At 45.5% G+C, this 18,630-nt stretch overlaps 2 protein-coding genes across 2 annotated transcripts in view; both read left to right on the plus strand.

Annotated features, from left to right (window-relative positions):
- LOC311530631 (C-type lectin domain family 2 member D-like) overlaps nucleotides 1-18,630 on the plus strand; it is a gene marked incomplete at both ends in the record, with an annotated part of 432,554 nt that overhangs the window by 126,661 nt on the left and 287,263 nt on the right.
- The window catches only part of LOC311530578 (butyrophilin subfamily 1 member A1-like), a 43,015-nt gene that overhangs the window by 22,744 nt on the left and 1,641 nt on the right, over nucleotides 1-18,630 (plus strand). The window contains 7 exon segments of the mRNA XM_084647374.1: nucleotides 416-532; nucleotides 4,144-4,491; nucleotides 6,385-6,669; nucleotides 8,255-8,359; nucleotides 16,347-16,367; nucleotides 17,298-17,330; nucleotides 18,620-18,628. Of these exon segments, the coding sequence (XP_084503500.1) occupies nucleotides 427-532; nucleotides 4,144-4,491; nucleotides 6,385-6,669; nucleotides 8,255-8,359; nucleotides 16,347-16,367; nucleotides 17,298-17,330; nucleotides 18,620-18,628 (907 nt within the window). The 5' untranslated portion in view covers nucleotides 416-426.

Consider the following 18,630-nt stretch of genomic DNA (forward strand, 5'->3'; position numbering starts at 1 on the left):
GAGGGGAAAATGGAGGGAGAGAGGAATCAGGGAACCAGAGTTGGGGAAAGCAGGCATCTGGAGAGGGGAAAGTGGAATTGAGGAAAAGCAGGAACCTTTGGGCAGGGAGGACCCAGAGGGGAGAAGCAGGATATAGAGGAGTGGGGGAAGCAGCGACCTCGAGGTGGGGAGCAGTGTGGATTGGGTGGGAATGGGACAAACTCGGACTCATAATAGAAACATGTTTTCAACTTTAATGGACTGGTTGCTCTAACTGCATAACACAATAAATTTACTTGGCAATGCATATATCCCATTTTATTTGTGTCCTCTGTGATCTTCTGTCCCACAAAATCCAATAACCAGCATCTCATAATCACTGTTTTGTTTACTATGATGTTTGTTTGTTTTTCTCCATGTCCATCCTGTTATCTAGACCAAGTTCCCATGAGGATGCAGGTTCTCTCATTCTGCCATAGCACCACAGCCAGATGCTTTCTGCCTGATTTGATTATTTTCTTCATTACTTGTTCTCTTCACAGGTTGGAATCAGGTAGGAATCCCATCTCTTTCTGTAGTTTCTTATATGATTTATCTAGGCTTACAGTGACTTACAAATGGGCTTCACTTGAAGACAATGGAACTACTTACAGTGTGTAAACAGAACCACAAAGCAAGATTGGCAACTTCTTTATTCAATTTTGCTCTGCTTATCCTGTTGCTGGGTTGTTGCATTGTTCTTGGGATAGTTTTTAGATTTGCTTATTCATGCATGTGTTTTTAAAAGTTGTCAGCAATGGATAACACTCTATTATTGAAGGAGGATAAAAATCTAAGTAAATAAATAGCAGGGGTTTGAAAAGATGCCCAGTAAGATGTTTAGTTGTAAACAGAAGGCTAAACAAAAAACAACCCAAATTCCAAACAGAAACAACAGTGTTTTTTTAAAAAGTGTCTTCACTGCCTGTCCAAACCTTCAGGACTAATAACTGTCTAACTCATCTTAATGCACTGACGTCCTCTTCCACTCATTCCCTTCTCAAACACCTAGAGAGAGCGGGGACTATAAGTCAGTAGGTTGAACAAGAGGGTAAATGAGATACACAGCTGACGACCCTTTATTGAAAATGTCCCATTAGAACCCATGGGGTTGTTAGCTCAGACACTCCATCTGCTCTCAGTCTCTGGGACATCACATTAGGAAAGAGGCACTAATCTGGTCCCAAACCACTTAATGCTTCATATGTCAAAAACCAGTGCTTTGAAGTGCACACAAAATATACTGGAAGTAAGAGCATATCACAGAGGTCAGGTACACAGTGTCCCATGTGCAGAGCACAGCTAACCAAGTAGGATGCTACACTTTGCACTATCTTAAATTGAAACTAGCCCTCTGGAGATTAAAGGCTTCCACAGCCTGTGAACCTGAGCAACAAAAGGAGAGCCCATTAGGGCTGATCCAAATCCCATTGAAGTAAATGAGAACTGTTCCATTGGTTCAATGGGATTGGGATCAGGTTTCCAGCCCTTTAAAATTTCCTCCAAATTTCGTTGCCTAGTTTATCAGATCTAATCCTATTTTATTTGCATAGCACACTACTGCATGAGGCTGACAGGACTGAGGAGGCAAAAGAAAAGTAATTTTTCTCTCTGAGTTAATTTTCTTTTATGTTGTGGCACATTTCAGAGCACAATGTAGAGTGACTGAACCTTATCACCCTGTCACTGTAACTGGGGTTGGGGACATTTTGTGATCCTCTCACTTGCTCCCCATGACAAGTGCTGGGAATGTATTTCAGTATTTTTTAAAATATAATCTTTCTGCCTGGTGGAGCCAGCAGCAGTCAGGGCCATGTTCAATATCTAGGGGTTCCTTTCTGTTGATACAACACAGAACTGGCTCAATCCTCCACCCAGTATCCTAGGAAATTTACACACCACCCCTGGGTGTCTCTGAGAGGCAATACTTCCCCACTCACAAGCATAGAGTCTGAGTATAGAAAAGAAATTTTAATAAAAGGAGGGAAGCAACTGGGTGTTAATTTGGGAAAACACTGCAACTAGGGTCCATAAAAATAAACCATGGGTAAACGACCCAACCCCAAGTAGGTTGGGCAGTGTCCTTTCCCCTCAGGTTCTTAAGTCCAGCAACCCAAAAGCCCCCTTCACATGCCCAACCCTTCTCTGCACCCCACTCACAGTTGCTGTCCTTGGTTAGTGCAGACCCAGAGTTCAGAGGTGCATCTGCAGACTTCACCTCCCACCTTGTGTGGAGAGGGGGTAAAGAGGCTCCTTACTTGTAGCGCTGCTCGGGCACTCGCTCGCTGCCCCTCTCTGCCAGCCACCCTGCCAGATGTCTGCTCACCATGCTCACCGCGCCTCTCCACTGTCAGCCTGCTGGCTGCTTGGTCACCGCTGTTGGCACACCTCTCCACCAGCCGCCCTGTTGGCCGCTCACCTTGCTTCTCCACCAGCCGCCCTGCTAGCCACTCATCATGCTTCTTTGCCACTGCCCTGCTGGCTGCTTGTTGCGCCTCTCTGCCTCAACAGCCACTCATTCACCAGCTGTCAGTCACCTTCTGCTGCCATCTGCCTCTCTGCTGTGTCCTCTGCACATCAGTTTCTTAGTAATTTTAGCTCTTAGCAGGCAGGGCAGAAACACAGTCGCACCACAAATGATTTCAGCTCTGATCGAACAATTAAATTAACAAAGAGGGTTCTAATGAAGCCTATTTAATGCTATTATTTGACCTGTGGGGAGGAACAGGTTGAACCAGTCTAGGTAGGACCCTTGGTGAGGGTGTGCTGCCTTCTCACTGGGATACTTGTCCCCACCCCTCTTACTTTCACAGGGCGCTGACATTTGAGCCCCTGGCTTAACAAGGTTCTTTCAACTGAGGATGGTCCCCCTTATTTGGGACAGGTTAAGCACAGTACTGCTTCTCTGTATTCCAACAATAATTACAACATTGGTAACAGCATTTCACTACTCCTGCATTCAGTATTAAAGTGATTTGTACCCAACACCAGTTAAAGTTGATCACTTTGACACCTCTGCATCTGTTGAATATGTAAGCAGAGCAGGAACAAATTGTATTTACATAAACACACGGGGAGTCTCTCCCACTCCCAGCTAGCTGTCAGGGAAGCATTCATTCAGACCCTGCTTACATAAACATAATGTTAACCCTTTAGACATGAGTGGGTAGCCAGTATTCAGGGTCTTATGGGTTCTTTCCATTAGAAAGAGAAATTGCTGATGGAGTCAGGTATTTATTTGATGAAATCCTTTTTATTTACATAGAATGTACACAAAGTCCCGCATCATTGAACACAGTAGGAATCAAACAGCAGGAGGCAATTTCTTTGCTCACAATTCCAAGCCGCTTTCAACCAAAACTTTGCCCAACAAGTTCTCTCTTAGCTTTCACATGCTTCAAGTGCTTTTCTGGCTGTCTCTGGCCCTTCTTTGCAGCCTTTTCTGTCTGCTTCTTTAGTGTTTTTTCTCTGCTTCTGCTCTCACACACAAGCACACAGCTCTACCAAAGCAATACCCATCCCTCTGTATTTGCACTATGCCCACATAGCTCAGCTCTTGACCAGACTTGCACATGGCATGTAATTTGAGTGGTGGCTCTGAAAGTTTCAGCTACTTTACTCCATAAAGGAGCTTCATTGCTTCTATCATTTATTCTGAATGAAGGGTGGCTATTACACCCACCAGATTCAATGAGGTTTCACCCTACATCTGGTATAACAATAATTTAACAGAGTAGCAGCCGTGTTAGTCTGTATTCGCAAAAAGAAAAGGAGTACTTGTGGCACCTTAGAGACTAACCAATTTATTTGAGCATAAGCTTTCGTGAACTACAGCTCACTTCCACTGAATGCATCCGATGAAGTGAGCTGTAGCTCACGAAAGCTTATGCTCAAATAAATGAGTTAGTCTCTAAGGTGCCACAAGTACTCCTTTTCTTTTTGTGAATAATTTACAGTTGTGGAAATGCATTATTTCTTGTAAACTCCATATATAATTTCATGCCCCATGGAATATAAAATACATGAAATAGATCTTGTTGTTTGTGTGTATTGTTAAAGAAATGTATATGAATTTCCCATGCTTTCTCTGAGTTTATCTTCCTTGTATCCTGGTACATTTCTTAGCTCGTTTTAAAGTGGTTGGACCTGACCAGCCTGTCATTGCCACTGTGGGAGAAGAGATTGTGTTACCCTGTCACCTGTCCCCCAAGATGAGCGCTGAGAACATGGAGGTGACGTGGTTCCGGTCCCAACTCTCTCCATTTGTTCATCGCTATAGTGATGGAAAGGACCAGTATGGGCAGCAGATGTCAGAATATCAGCGGAGGACAGAGCTCTTTAAAGATGGTCTCACCGATGGAAATGTTGCCTTGAGAATTTTCAATATCAGACCTTCTGATGAAGGACAGTATAGCTGTTTTGTTCAAGAGGGTATGGATTATGAAGAAGCCCAATTGGAACTAAAGGTGTCAGGTCAGTAGCGTGTGGGGAAGCAATAGATGTGATATATCTTAATTTTTAGTAAGGCTGTTGGCACAATCCCACATGACAATCTCATAAGCAAACCAGGGAAATGTGGTTTGGCTGAAATTGCTAGAAGGTGGGTGCACAACCTGATTAAAAAATTGAACCCAAAGAGTAGTTATCAGTTGTTTGCTGTTAAATTAGGAGGATGTATCAAATGGGATCCCACATGGGTCATTCCTCAGTCCGGTACTATTCAATATTTTCATTAATTACTTAGATGATGCAGTAGAGAGTACACTTATAAAATGTGCAGATGTCACCAAGCTGGGAAAGATGCAGTCCCTTTGGAGGGCAGGATTAGAATTCAAAATGATCTTGATAAACTGGAGTATTGGTCTGAAATCAACAACATGAAATTGAGTAAAAACATGCAAAGAGAAATACACGTAGGAAGGAAAAAATAAATGCACAAATACAATATGGGAATAACTGTCTGTGCAGCAATGCTGCAGAAAAGGATGTGGAGATTTTAGTGGACCACAAAGTGAATATGGAGCCAACAGTATGATGCTGCAGTGAAAAAAAAGGAGATTTAGGCTACATAGCAGGAAAATCTTTCTAACTATGAAGATAGTTAAGCACTGGAACAGGTAACCTAGACAGGTCATGGAATTCTTGCAATTGTAGGTTTTTTAAGAAGGAGGTTTCTACAGTCCAATTGTGCCACAATCACTGTTTTTCTGCATTTAAAAGCCAGGGCCAGGATTAGGGGATAGCAAGCAGGTCAATTGCCCAGGGCCCCACACCACAGGGGGCCCTGCGAAGCTACCTTGCTCAGGCTTCGGCTTCAACCTCGTGTGACGGGTCTCAGGTTTCAGCCATGCACAGCAGGGTGGGGGCTTTGGCTTTCTGCCCTGGGCCCCAGCAAGTCTAATGCTGACCCTGTTTGGTGGACCCCTTGAAACCTGCTCATAGCCCCCTGTGGGGCCACAGACCCCTGGCTGAGAACCGCTGGACTAGATGACCTTTTGAGTTCCCTTCCAATCCTATAGTTCTATGTGCCTGTATTTCCTTTGGAGAGCGTTCTCAGTGATTCTTATTTGCATTTTACTATTCAAAATTTCCTGTTACCTTCAATTTATTTCCTATCAGTAACTCCAGTGTGTCACTTTTGTAAATCGGATTTAAGTTCCTATGTCATTTGGGTGGTTTTGAAAAATTTCCCCAAGTCCGTTGTGAGGAATGATTCTTCATCCAAACATGAAGTACATTGGATAAGGGGTACACTAGCTACTCCACGTCTGAAAATGAGTGGCTAGTGTTCTGCTGGCTCCTTGTCACTCTGGTGCTATCTCGTTTCATTCTGGTGAAGGCTGCTAAAACTTTAAGGAGGGAGAACAATTCCTCCTGTGAAAGCCCATTCCTCCTCCACTGCTTTTCACCAGTGAAGAGGGGCTTAGGAGCAGCCACACATACTGAGCTCTGGGTTAAACTTGACCAGACATGGACAGACTTTTCTCCTCTGTCTTTGACATGTACCCATAGGGCTAGCTAAAGCAGACTGTATATGATCAAAGAAGAGATATTTCACCTGAAGGTACATTTGAAATATAACTTTTATTTTTCTCAATCTTTTTCTTTATCCGTTAGTGTTAAGATCATTTACCAGCTAACGGATTCATGAAATCATGAAATACAATGTTTTGCCATGTGTAGATCCTGGAATGGAAAACTAGTGAAGGAAAAAGTTTTCCCTTCCCGCTCCATGAAATAATTATAATTTCTTGCTCATATTGTTTCCTGAGTCCATGAGTATAGGGAATAAAAGGAAAGTTTAAATGTTTATCCTCCAGGCTGAACATGTGCATAAATTAATACTGATTTATTAATTTTCTCTAGCTTCAGGCACTGCTCCTCACATCTCTGTTGAGGATTATCAGGATGGAGGGATCCGGGTGGTGTGTCGATTGGTTGGCTGGTACCCACAGCCTGAGGTGCTGTGGAGAGATGCCAGTGGACAGCATTTACCATCGCTCTCTGAAACAAATTCCAAAGAAGCCAATGAGCTGTTTGACATTGAAAATTCCATCGTTATTACAGAGAATTCACACCAGAACTTGTCTTGCGTAGTCAAGAGCACCCACACCAACCGAAAAAAGGAATCAACATTATTTTATATATCAGGTCAGTTACCACCAAAGCAACACACTGTGATCAGCAACAGAAAAAATACAACAGCAGATTGGTTAACTACATTAAAATGTATCAATAGCAATGAAGGCTAGAGTATGATATTTAGACAAAAAACCCTACAAAAGAAACAAACCAATGGTGGAATTTTCAAAAAGTATCCTGAAAGTCAACAAGACTCATGCTCCTAAATAATTCAGACACTTTTGAAGATCCCACCTATACTGTATAGCAGAGGTGGCCAAATTTACTGACTCTCCAAGCCACATATGACAATCTTCAGAAGTTTGAGAGCTGGGGCATGACTGCAGGAGTTTGGGGCTTCAAATCTGTGGGGAGGGGGGTCTCAGGGCTTCAGCCCCATGGGAAGCACCTGCTGGGGCTTGGGGCTTCAGGAGTGGGGCTGAAACCCGAGACCTTCCTCCCTGCAGTGGTGACACGGCGGGACACATGGGGTCACATGCTCCCCCAGACTTTTGCCAGGATTTGCTGGCCCTGCTTGGTCACATGGTGTCGCCCTGTGTGACAGCTGCCGGAGCCGGCAAGCTGGGAGCTGTGACTATGAGGAGAGGCAGCTGGGAACTGCAGGGGGAGCTTCTGCTTTTGCTTCTGCCTGAGAGCTCTTTTGGGACCATGGAGAGGAGGGGCTCAGAGCATAGCCCCAGCTGGGGCTGAGCTCTCACCCATGGCCGGGACTGCAGCAGAGCAATTGGCCCTGGCCAGAGCGCCAAGCCCAGAGCCCATCCCCCGTTCCACCATTCCTCCCAAGGCCCTACCCGTGGCCCCACCCCATTCCACCCCTTCCCCTGTGAGCCTGCCCCTGTTCCAACCACGAACCTGCCCCCATTCCACCCCCACTCCACCTCTTCTCTCGAGGCCCACACCCCGCTTGTTCCTTTCCACCCTGTCTGCTGCCACCCCGAGTCCAGAAAGGCTCTGTGTCCCCACTGTGGCCCTGGAGTAAGAGCTCCTCCACCCCCAAGGCTGTAGCAGTGGGGATTTTTCCGGGGGCCCCAAATTGGCCAGGACCCCTGGGCATAGGCCCTGTGGGTCTGTGCGGTAATCCGCCACTGCACTCCCGCTTCTGGCCTCTCCCCAAGCCTCCATTACGCACCGCCCATGATTGCAGCCCCAGTGTGCTGAGCACTGTACAAATAAACTATGATAGTTCTAAACTAAATGAACAAGACAAGCAAAAGACTGGACAGGAAATAGAGCAACAGAGGGGAAATGACATAGTAAAGCTCATACAGCAGGGCACCAGAAGTGTGGGGAACATAATTCAGTCTCCTGAGTCTGAAGCCAGTGCTTTAGGCATTGGACAAGGTTGTCTCTTTGTGCAACAACAGCAGTGAATTAAACCAGGCTGATTCATACGCTGATCTGTGAATTGATGCCTGTGTTGGTTGGAGTCCTTGTAATATAAGTTTCTGGTGCTCTGTGCACTGCAGACAGGGCTGTATTTCCACCTTTGTTTTAGACTACTCCTGCTGGAGGTAGCTTTATATGATGTGGAATCCTTTGATTTTTGCCCTTACTTACAGAGTGATGTGAGTCCCTCTAGGGTTTTCTTTTACAGCTGCCTTTTTCCCAAAGGCGAATCCATGGATGGTGGCTCTGTCGGTGATCCTGATGATTTTCGCATGTTTCATTGGTATCACTATTTATTTATTTAAAATAAAAGGTAAACATTATAAAGGAAAATATAATGCAAGATTTTCTTCTAATAAAAGCAGTAAGGCTACATCTGAAAAACTAAAAAGTAACATGAAAAATGTAGAAGCAACAAAAAATAATGGTTTTGTATGGAAATGTCCTTGCAAAGGAACTTCACTGAGTTACACCAGCTGAGCCTTCACATTTATATATAACGGGACACATAAAATTAGAGAAAAGTGAAAAGAGAAGACATCCCAGGCTGTGAGATGAGTTAGGGCAGTGGCTCTCAACCTTTCCAGACCACTGCACCCCTTTCAGGAGTCTGATTTGTCTTGCATACCACAAGTTTCTCCTGACTTAAAAATCACTTGCTTAGGGTATGTCTACACTACAAAATTAGGTCGAATTTATAGAAGTCGTTTTTTTAGAAATCGTTTTTATATATTCGAGTGTGTGTGTCCCCACAGAAAATGCTCTAAGTGCATTAACTCGGTGGAGTGCTTCCACAGTACCAAGGCAAACGTCGACTTCCGGAGTGTTGCACTGTGGGTAGTTATCCCACAGTTCCCGCAGTCTCTGCTGCCCATTGGAATTCTGGGTTGAGATCCCAATGCCTGATGGGGCTAAAACATTGTCGCGGGTGGTTCTGGGTACATATCATCAGGCCTCCGTTCCCTCCCTCCCTCCATGAAAGCAAGGGCAGACAATCATTTTGCGCCTTTTTTCTTGAGTTACCTGTGCAGACGCCATACCATGGCAAGCATGGAGCCCGCTCAGGTAACCGTCACCGTATGTCTACTGGGTGCTGGCAGACGTGGTACTGCATTGCTACTCAGCAGCAGCAACCCCTTGCCTTGTGGCAGCAGACTGTACAATAGGACTGGTAGCCGTCATCGTCATGTCCGAGGTGCTCCTGGCCATGTCGGCCAGGAGCACCTGGGCAGACATGGGTGCAGGGACTACATTAGAAGTGACTTGACCAGGTCATTCTCTTTAGTCCTGCAGTCAGTCCTATTGAACCATCTTATGGTGAGCAGGAGGCGATATGGATAGCTAGCAGTCCTATTGTACCATCTCCTGCCGAGCAGCCATGAGATGTGGATGGCTTGCAGTCCTTCTGCACCGTCTGCTGCCAGCCAAAGATGTAAAAGATAGATGGAGTGGATCAAAACAAGAAAAAGACTAGATTTGTTTTGTACTCATTCACTTCCCCCCCTCCCGCCCCGTCTAGGGGACTCATTCCTCTAGGTCACACTGCAGTCACTCACAGAGAAGGTGCAGCAAGGTAAATCTAGCTATGTATCAATCAGAGGCCAGACCAACCTGCTTGTTCCAATAAGAACAATTACTTAGGTGCACCATTTCTTATTGGAACCCTCCGTGAAGTCCTGCCTGAAATACTCCTTGATGTAAAGCCACCCCCTTTGTTGATTTTAATTCCCTGTAAGCCAACCCTGTAAGCCATGTCGTCAGTCGCCCCTCCCTCCGTCAGAGCAACGACAGACAATCGTTCCGTGACTTTTTTCTGTGTGGATGCCATACCAAGGCAAGCATGGAGGCCGCTCAGCTCACTTTGGCAATTAGGAGCACATTAAACACCACACACATTATCCAGCAGTATATGCAGCACCAGAACCTGGCAGAGCGATACTGGGCGAGGAGGCGATGTCAGTGTGGTCACGTGAGTGATCAGGACATGGACACAGATTTCTCTGAAAGCATGGGCCCTGCCAGTGCATGCATCATGGTGCTAATGGGGCAGGTTCATGTGGTGGAACACCGATTCTGGGCTCGGGAAACAAGCACAGACTGGTGGGACCGCATCGTGTTGCAGGTCTGGGACGATTCCCAGTGGCTGCGAAACTTTCGCATGCGTAAGGGCACTTTCATGGAACTTTGTGACTTGCTTTCCCCTGCCCTGAAACGCATGAATACCAAGATGAGAGCAGCCCTCACAGTTGAGAAGCAAGTGGCGATAGCCCTGTGGAAGCTTGCAACGCCAGACAGCTACCAGTCAGTTGGGAATCAATTTGGATTGGGCAAATCTACTGTGGGGGCTGCTGTGATGCAAGTAGCCCACGCAATCAAAGATCTGCTGATATCAAGGGCAGTGACCCTGGGAAATGTGCAGGTCATAGTGGATGGCTTTGCTGCAATGGGATTCCCTAACTGTGGTGGGCCATAGATGGAACCCATATCCCTATCTTGGCACCGGAGCACCAAGCCAGCGACTACATAAACTGCAAGGGGTACTTTTAAATAGTGCTGCAAGCTCTGGTGGATCACAAGGGACGTTTCACCAACATCAGTGTGGGATGGCCGGGAAAGGTACATGACGCTCGCATCTTCAGGAACTCTGGTCTGTTTCAAAAGCTGCAGGAAGGGACTTTATTCCCAGACCAGAAGATAACTGTTGGGGATGTTGAAATGCCTATATGTATCCTTGGGGACCCAGCCTACCCCTTAATGCCATGGCTCATGAAGCCATACACAGGCAGCCTGGACAGTAGTCAAGAGCTGTTCAACTACAGGCTGAGCAAGTGCAGAATGGTGGTAGAATGTGCATTTGGACGTTTAAAGGCGCGCTGGCGCAGTTTACTGACTCGCTTAGACCTCAGCGAAACCAATATTCCCACTGTTATTACTGCTTGCTGTGCACTCCATAATATCTGTGAGAGTAAGAGGGAGACATTTATGGAGGGGTGGGAGGTTGAGGCAAATCGTCTGGCTGCTGGTTATGTGCAGCCAGACACCAGGGTGGTTAGAAGAGCACAGGAGGGCGCGGTGCGCATCAGAGAAGCTTTGAAAACCAGTTTCATGACTGGCCAGGCTACGGTGTGAAAGTTCTGTTTGTTTCTCCTCAATGAAACCCCCCGCCCCTTGGTTCACTCTACTTCCCTGTAAGCTAACCACCCTCCCCTCCTCCCTTCGATCACTGCTTGCAGAGTCAATAAAGTCATTGTTGCTTCACATTCATGCATTCTTTATTTATTCATCACACAAATAGGGGGATGACTACCAAGGTAGCCCAGGAGGGGTGGTGGAGGAGGGAATGAAAATGCCACCCAGCACTTTAAAAGTTTACAACTTTAAAATTTATTGAATGCCAGCCTTCTGTTTTTTGGGCAATCCTCTGTGGTGGAGTGGCTGGTTGGCCGGAGACCCCCCCACCGCGTTCTTGGGCGTCTGGGTGTGGAGGCTATGGAACTTGGGGAGGAGGGTGGTTAGTTACACAGGGGCTGTAGTGGCAGTCTGTGCTCCAGCTGCCTTTGCTGCAGCTCAACCATACTCTGGAGCATATTAGTTTGATCCTCCAGCAGCCTCAGCATTGAATCCTGCCTCCTCTCATCACGCTGCCACCACCTTTCAGCTTCAGCCCTCTCTTCAGCCTGCCACTTACTCTCTTCAGCCCGCCACCTCTCCTCCCGGTCATTTTGTGCTTTCCTGCACTCTGACATTATTTGCCTCCATGCATTCCTCTGTGCTCTGTCAGTGTGGGAGGACAACGTGAGCTCAGAGAACATTTCATCATAAGTGCGTTTTTTTTTTCTTTCTAATCTTCACTAGCCTCTGGGAAGGAGAAGATCCTGTGATCATTGAAACACATGCAGCTGGCGGAGAAAAAAAAGGGACAGCAGTATTTAAAAAGACACATTTTATAAAACAGTGGCTACAGTCTTTCAGGGTAAACCTTGCTGTTAACATTACATACATAGCACATGTGCTTTCGTTACAAGGTCGCATTTTGCCTCCCCCCACCGCGTGGCTACCCCCTCAACCCTCCCTCCTCCCCGTGGCTCACAGTGGGGAACATTTCTGTTCAGCCACAGGCAAACAACCCAGCAGGAACGGGCACCTCTGAGTGTCCCCTGAAGAAAAGCATCCTATTTCAACCAGGTGACCATGAATGATATCACTCTCCTGAGGATAACACAGAGAGATAAAGAACGGATGTTGTTTGAACGCCAGCAAACATACACTGCAATGCTTTGTTGTACAATGATTCCCGAGTACATGCTACTGGCCTGGAGTGGTAAAGTGTCCTACCATGGAGGACGCAATAAGGCTGCCCTCCCCAGAAACCTTTTGCAAAGGTTTTGGGAGTACATCCAGGAGAGCCGTGAATGCCTGGGCAAATTAATCCTTTCACATGCTTGCTTTTAAACCATGTATAGTATTTTAAAAGGTACACTCACTGGAGGTCCCTTCTCCTCCTGCCGGGTCCAGGAGGCAGCCTTGGGTGGGTCCGGGGGGTACTGGCTCCAGGTCCAGGGTGAGAAACCGTTCCTGGCTGTCGGGAAAACTGGTTTCTCCGCTTGCTTGCTGTGAGCTATCTACAACCTCCTCCTCATCATCATCTTCTTCGTCCCCAAAACCTGCTTCCGTATTGCCTCCATCTCCATTGAAGGAGTCAAACAACACGGCTGGGGTAGTGGTGGCTGAACCCCCTAAAATGGCATGCAGCTCATCATAGAAGCGGCATGTTTGGGGCTCTGATCCGGAGCGGCCATTCGCCTCTCTGGTTTTCTGGTAGGCTTGCCTCAGCGCCTTAAGTTTCACGCGGCACTGCTTTGGGTCCCTGTTATGGCCTCTGTCCTTCATGCCCTGGGAGATTTTGACAAAGGTTTTGGCATTTCGAAAACTGGAACGGAGTTCTGATAGCACAGATTCCTCTCCCCATACAGCGATCAGATCCCGTACCTCCCGTTCAGTCCATGCTGGAGCTCTTTTGCGATTCTGGGACTCCATCATGGTCACCTCTGCTGATGAGCTCTGCATGGTCACCTGCAGCTTGCCACGCTGGCCAAACAGGAAATGAGATTCAAAAGTTTGCGATTCTTTTCCTGTCTACCTGGCCAGTGCATCTGAGTTGAGAGTGCTGTCCAGAGCAGTCACAATGGAGCACTCTGGGATAGCTCCTGGAGGCCAATACCGTCGAATTGTGTCCACAGTACCCCAAATTCGAGCCGGCAAGGTCGATTTAAGCGCTAATCCACTTGTCAGGGATGGAGTAAGGAAATCGATTTTAAGAGTCCTTTAAGTCAAAAAAAAGGGCTTCATCGTGTGGACGGGTGCAGGTTTACATCGATTTAATGCTGCTAAATTCGACCTAAAGTCCTAGTGTAGACCAGGGCTTGGAGTCATTATGGATAGTTTTCTGAAAACATCCACTTAATGTGAAGCATCAGTCAAAAAAGCAAACAGAATGTTGTGAATCATTAAGAAAGGGATAGATACCTCTGTGTAAATCCATGGTACACCCACATCTTGAATACTGCATGCAGATGTAGTCACCCCATCTCAAAAAATATATGTTGGGATTGGAAAAGGTTCAGAAAAGGGCAACAAAATTTATTAGGGATATGGAACAGCTTCCGTATGAGGAGACATTAATAAAACTGGGACTTTTCAGCTTGGAAAAGAAACAACTGAGGGGAGGTATGATTGAGGTCTATAAAATCATCACTGGTGTGGAGAAAATAAGTAAGGAAGTGTTATTTACTCCTTCTCATAACACAAGAACTAGGGGGTCATAAAATGAAATTAATAGGCAGCAGGTTTAAAAGAAACAAAAGGAAGTATTTCTTCACACAACGCAGAGTCAACCTGTGGAATTCTTTGCCAGAGGATGTTGTGAAGGCCAAGCCTATAACAAGGTTCAAAAAAGAACTAGATAAGTTCATGGATGATAGGTCCATCAATGGCTATTAGCCAGGATGGGCAGGGATGGTGTCCCTAGCCTCTGTTTGCCAGAAGATGGGAATGGGCTATGGGATGATCACTTGATGATTACCTGTTTTGTTCATTCCCTCTGGGGGCACCTGGCATTGGCCACTGTCGGAAGACAGGATACTGGGCTAGATGGACCTTTGGTCTGACCCAGTATGGCCATTCATATTTTCTAGTAATAATTTTTATTTATCGCTGTTTATTTTATTTATTTATTTGTTTGGGAAATGTGATACCGACATTGGTGTCATTATCTTTCCTCCAACAAGTAAAATTTTCCACAAATTTGTCTCCTCATTATTATTATTATTTATTATTTATTATGGGAGAGATTTTAGAACCAGAAACACCACTATCATCAATAAGAGCTTTGTCATTGACTTCAGGGAGTGAAGGATCAAGCACTAAATGCACAAGTCCTAGAACAATACAGTTGATAATATTAGGGCCTGAAATTACACTCCTTGCACCCCTAAAGCTCCCAACAAAGTTGCTGGATATGTAGGATATGCCAGGAAGCAGGACTGGGCTCTAATTCTGCTGGGAATTCAGAACTTTCACAACTTGGAAATACTCACTCTTTGATATTGAACTCCAATGTAGTCACATGATTAGTAAAACAAAAATTTAATGTTTATCGAGGTGCTAAGGATTCATATAATGAAAACATTTCTTTCAATCTACATTAACTGTAAATATTCTTAAACAACTTGCTTTTCAAATGTTTTCTCCTAATAGAAACTGTTCTATGAAGTTGTTTGCTGTTAATTTTTGTTGTTGTGATTATTGGTAATAAAGGAACACCAACTTGAAACTCACATGAAATATCACAATAATGTATTGATGATAATTCAATAGGTAGGAGATGAGAACATAGAGAACATGATTTAAGATGTATCTTTACTGAGGGTGAAATTCCCCTCCTGCGGGAGGTGACATTAAGTGGGAGACAAGGGGGACTCTGTGCCCTCCTGCACAGCGGGGAAGGGCTTCATGCCAGCTTGGTATCAGTTTTTCCCCTTTGTGCAGAGTTGTTTCTGATAGATACAAGTTAGGTCTATTCTTGGTGTCATCTTGTTATTTACAGAATATGTAGAGGAAAGTCTTTTATCCTAGAACACAGTAGAAACCAACAACAGCAGACAGTTTCCTTGCTCAGAAAATCCCCAATCTTCCACTGTAGTGAGCTCTGTGCCCAAGGAGCCCTATCTGCTTCCGTTCACACCCATAACTCCTTTGCCAGGTTTCTTTTGGTTTTCTACCTCCAACAAACACACATGCACGCACGTGCGCGCGCACACACACACACACACACACACACACACACATGGTCTTTTAGCCCCTGAGTTCACTATCAGTGATAGCCCTGTTAATCTACCTGGGTTGGCTTTGTGCCCAGTGCACTGGGCAGTAGTTTTCATTATTTCTAGCTGGATCACAACACAAAAGGCCATAATGATTCTTTCTACTGAACCTGAAGGCAGATGCTTGGGTTTAACAAAGTCTGTGATCCTCTTTAGATCAAAATCCTATTAACACCTGCCAAAATAACGTCAACAACTGCTGAGAAAGAGGTGTGTGTGTGTGTGGCTATATGTACTATAAATCTATGCAGGAAGCCAGAAGCTGGGGCTGGACAGTGAAGTACAGGGAGAAATGAAGATAGAGACTGAGGAGTTTTAGGGATAGCTCTGTTTCCTTATTATAACAACATGATCTGGTCAGTGATATAGAAAATGACTCTGTTGAGCTTTACCATTGTCACATGACAAGTATCAGGTCAGCAGAGAAATGGGAGTGAAGCCACCAGGCCAGGATTTTGTAGATTCCAGATAGGGGATGTGCAGGAGCTGCAGCTGAGATCAAAGTGAGTACACTGGCCATTGCGAGGCTTCAGAGGTGCTCTGTGTCCTGCCTGTGGTATCTTTACTGAAATCTCTTTTTGCTAACAAAGTGCAGTGCACCTGAGCTCTATAGTGCTGGGCCCTACAGAAACACCCCATGCCAGGGAAGTAAATAAATGCATCTATTCCAGGGAGAAAAAAGTTCCTAGCAACTTTCAGGTTTAAAACCAAGCCCTTTTTGAATCATCACAGCTAAGTATTGTCAATTGTAACATCTCTCTGCCCAACACTCCCATAACTCAGACACTGCCCTCTTTAGCAATAGTGTGAATTTCATACATAGAGAATACAGCCTTTCAACTGTGTATCCAGGGGGATAGAAGCTCTGGATGATAAAACTGGATATAATAATGAATATTTATTTCTCTACATTTTTAGGGAAACTTACTGCAGAGCTTGGTAAGTCTTCTTTTGCTTCTTTCTATTTTTTGCACGCAGTTGTATACTGATCAGAGAGTTTTGTTGTCATTGTGGTGTTGACGTTTATTTAGTTTTTTTGTTAGGTTGATTGATTTTGGGGGGCAGGGTTGTTTTTCTGATTATTTATTTCTTGGGGGAGGTTGTTTTTCTTTTTTCAATTTCGATTTTAAAAAATGTGGAATAGAGGTAAGGCTGATCAATGTCACACAGAACAAACAAAATAAGATAAGGGATTTGAAAAGAAAGGAGCTGTCAGATTTAACTTTGATCCTGACAGTACTGAGAAATAGTGCAGAAAAGAAGTGGAAAATGGATCTTTGTCATAAAATTGAAATTAAATTGGCAATGTTTTGAAGAAAAATGTTTGTTTCTGAAAAAGGCAATTTGTCAAGAAAAACACTTTTAATTCAAAAATTAGGATTAGCTTTCAGATTTGACTTGCTGTATCTGAGTAGAACTCATGGGACTCAGTGGAGTGACTCCGATCTGTAAAGTTAAGCACGTGCAGCCATCTTTTCACGATTGCTGCACATATATGTTCTATTCTGCTCCCTCTGAAATAGATGGGAGATTTTTCACTGACCTCGGTGGGACCAGGTTCAGGCTTTTCTGACCAGGTATTTTGCATCCTAATTCTAATGTGTCCGTTGAAAAATCAGATCGTAAGTTTTTTGACAGTTGCATAGTTAATGGAACCTGACATAATACAAAAGAGTGTGTTAAAGGTGTAGCCTCTGTGAGAGAAGCACTTACACAATCTAGGTGTGTTTCTGATTCTTTATTTTATCATAAACATCTGATAGACATTATAAATCTATTTTTTCCCTCAGTGTACCATTCTGTACCCTATTGAATCCTAGAGAATTTGTTCTGGGGAATTCTCATCTCTGATTATGTGGTTGGTTTCAGGCTGGAGAAAGCTTGCTGCCCCTCTGGAAAAAGGTAATTGAAGATCATACTGTATCAATGTCCATCACCTTTCATAAGAAAATGTTGCACCTTCTCCTTGATTGCAGCAGTGAGTAGTTCAGGGCAGACCTCACAAGCATCCTGTATGTTGGTGCGCATCAGGATGTGAGGCAGGTTTTATGCCTATGTCCTGCCACAGCACAATGCATCCAGATCATACACAGCTCCTCCCACTCCTCTGTCTGCATGTGCCCTGCCCCCTGAAGGGCTTTCTGAGAGCACCTCCCAGTCATTGTACAATGGAACATGACCCTGCCCAGCTGCTACCCCAGGGCCAAGGCCTGCCCTGTCTTCCCATCAATTGCCTTCCTGCTCCTGCTCATGTCTCCTCCTCACTCTTCTTCAGCCCTCACTGCCTGGGAGAGGGACAGAGCTATGCTCTGCAGACAAGGAGCAACTGAATTCTGTGTCTGGTGTTTAGATACCATGATGATGGAGATGGGAAAAGTGTTGACTAGAATTACAGCTAGAGGGGCTGGGGTAAGTGAGGAAATAAAATGTAGGGGAGGAAGATCCTGCTTCCTGCACATGAGCCAGAGCGAGCAGTGGAGGAGAGATGGGTGGGGGAGTGAAGGTGGTGGTGGGAAGGAGAGGAAGGGAAGGGAAGGGAAGGGAAGGGAAGGGAAGGGTGGGATGATGAGCAGTTTTGAAGATGATAGCAATTAACAGGAGGGTGAGTGCAGTTCCCCAGAGCAGCCGCCCTTGGGAGAAACGGGACCTGCTGCTGAGCAGTGAAATCTGAGGCATGTCAAGTCCTTGCCCCATGTGGCCTGTTGCTGTCTGAGGAAGGAGCATGTCAGAGATCCAGCATTTGGAGAGGGGAGGAGAGTGAGGAGGCCTATATCACATTGAAAGGAGGAAGCAGCTGGGAAACAAAAGGACTCATGCTGGAAATAAAGCACTTCAGGGGGGGGGGGGGAGCTGTGTCAATATTCTTGACTTCATATAATCTGCTGTGTCCCCCCAGGGATACTAGTCCCCTCCATGGGGAGAGGTGGGGCCAGGAGGGGATAGACCCTGATTCTGAGGCCTGGCCCAGCTGATCCCTTCACTCTGTTACTGACACATCTCTGTCAGGGGAGTGACTCTCCCCTGCACTGTGCTGAGATCTCAGAGCTGCTCCCCATTCCAACCTGGTAAATTCTGGAGGAAGGCGATTCCCTAAGTCACACTCCATCTGGGGCAGATTCTGTCACTGACATGATCAAACTCTCCCGCAGGGCTGAGCTCTGCCCTTAATGCTCTGATTTTTTCTTTCCCAGAGAATGTGACT

This window comes from Lepidochelys olivacea (genome assembly GCF_965140295.1).
Source record: "Lepidochelys olivacea isolate rLepOli2 genome assembly, chromosome: 14".
NCBI lineage: Eukaryota > Metazoa > Chordata > Testudines > Cheloniidae > Lepidochelys > Lepidochelys olivacea.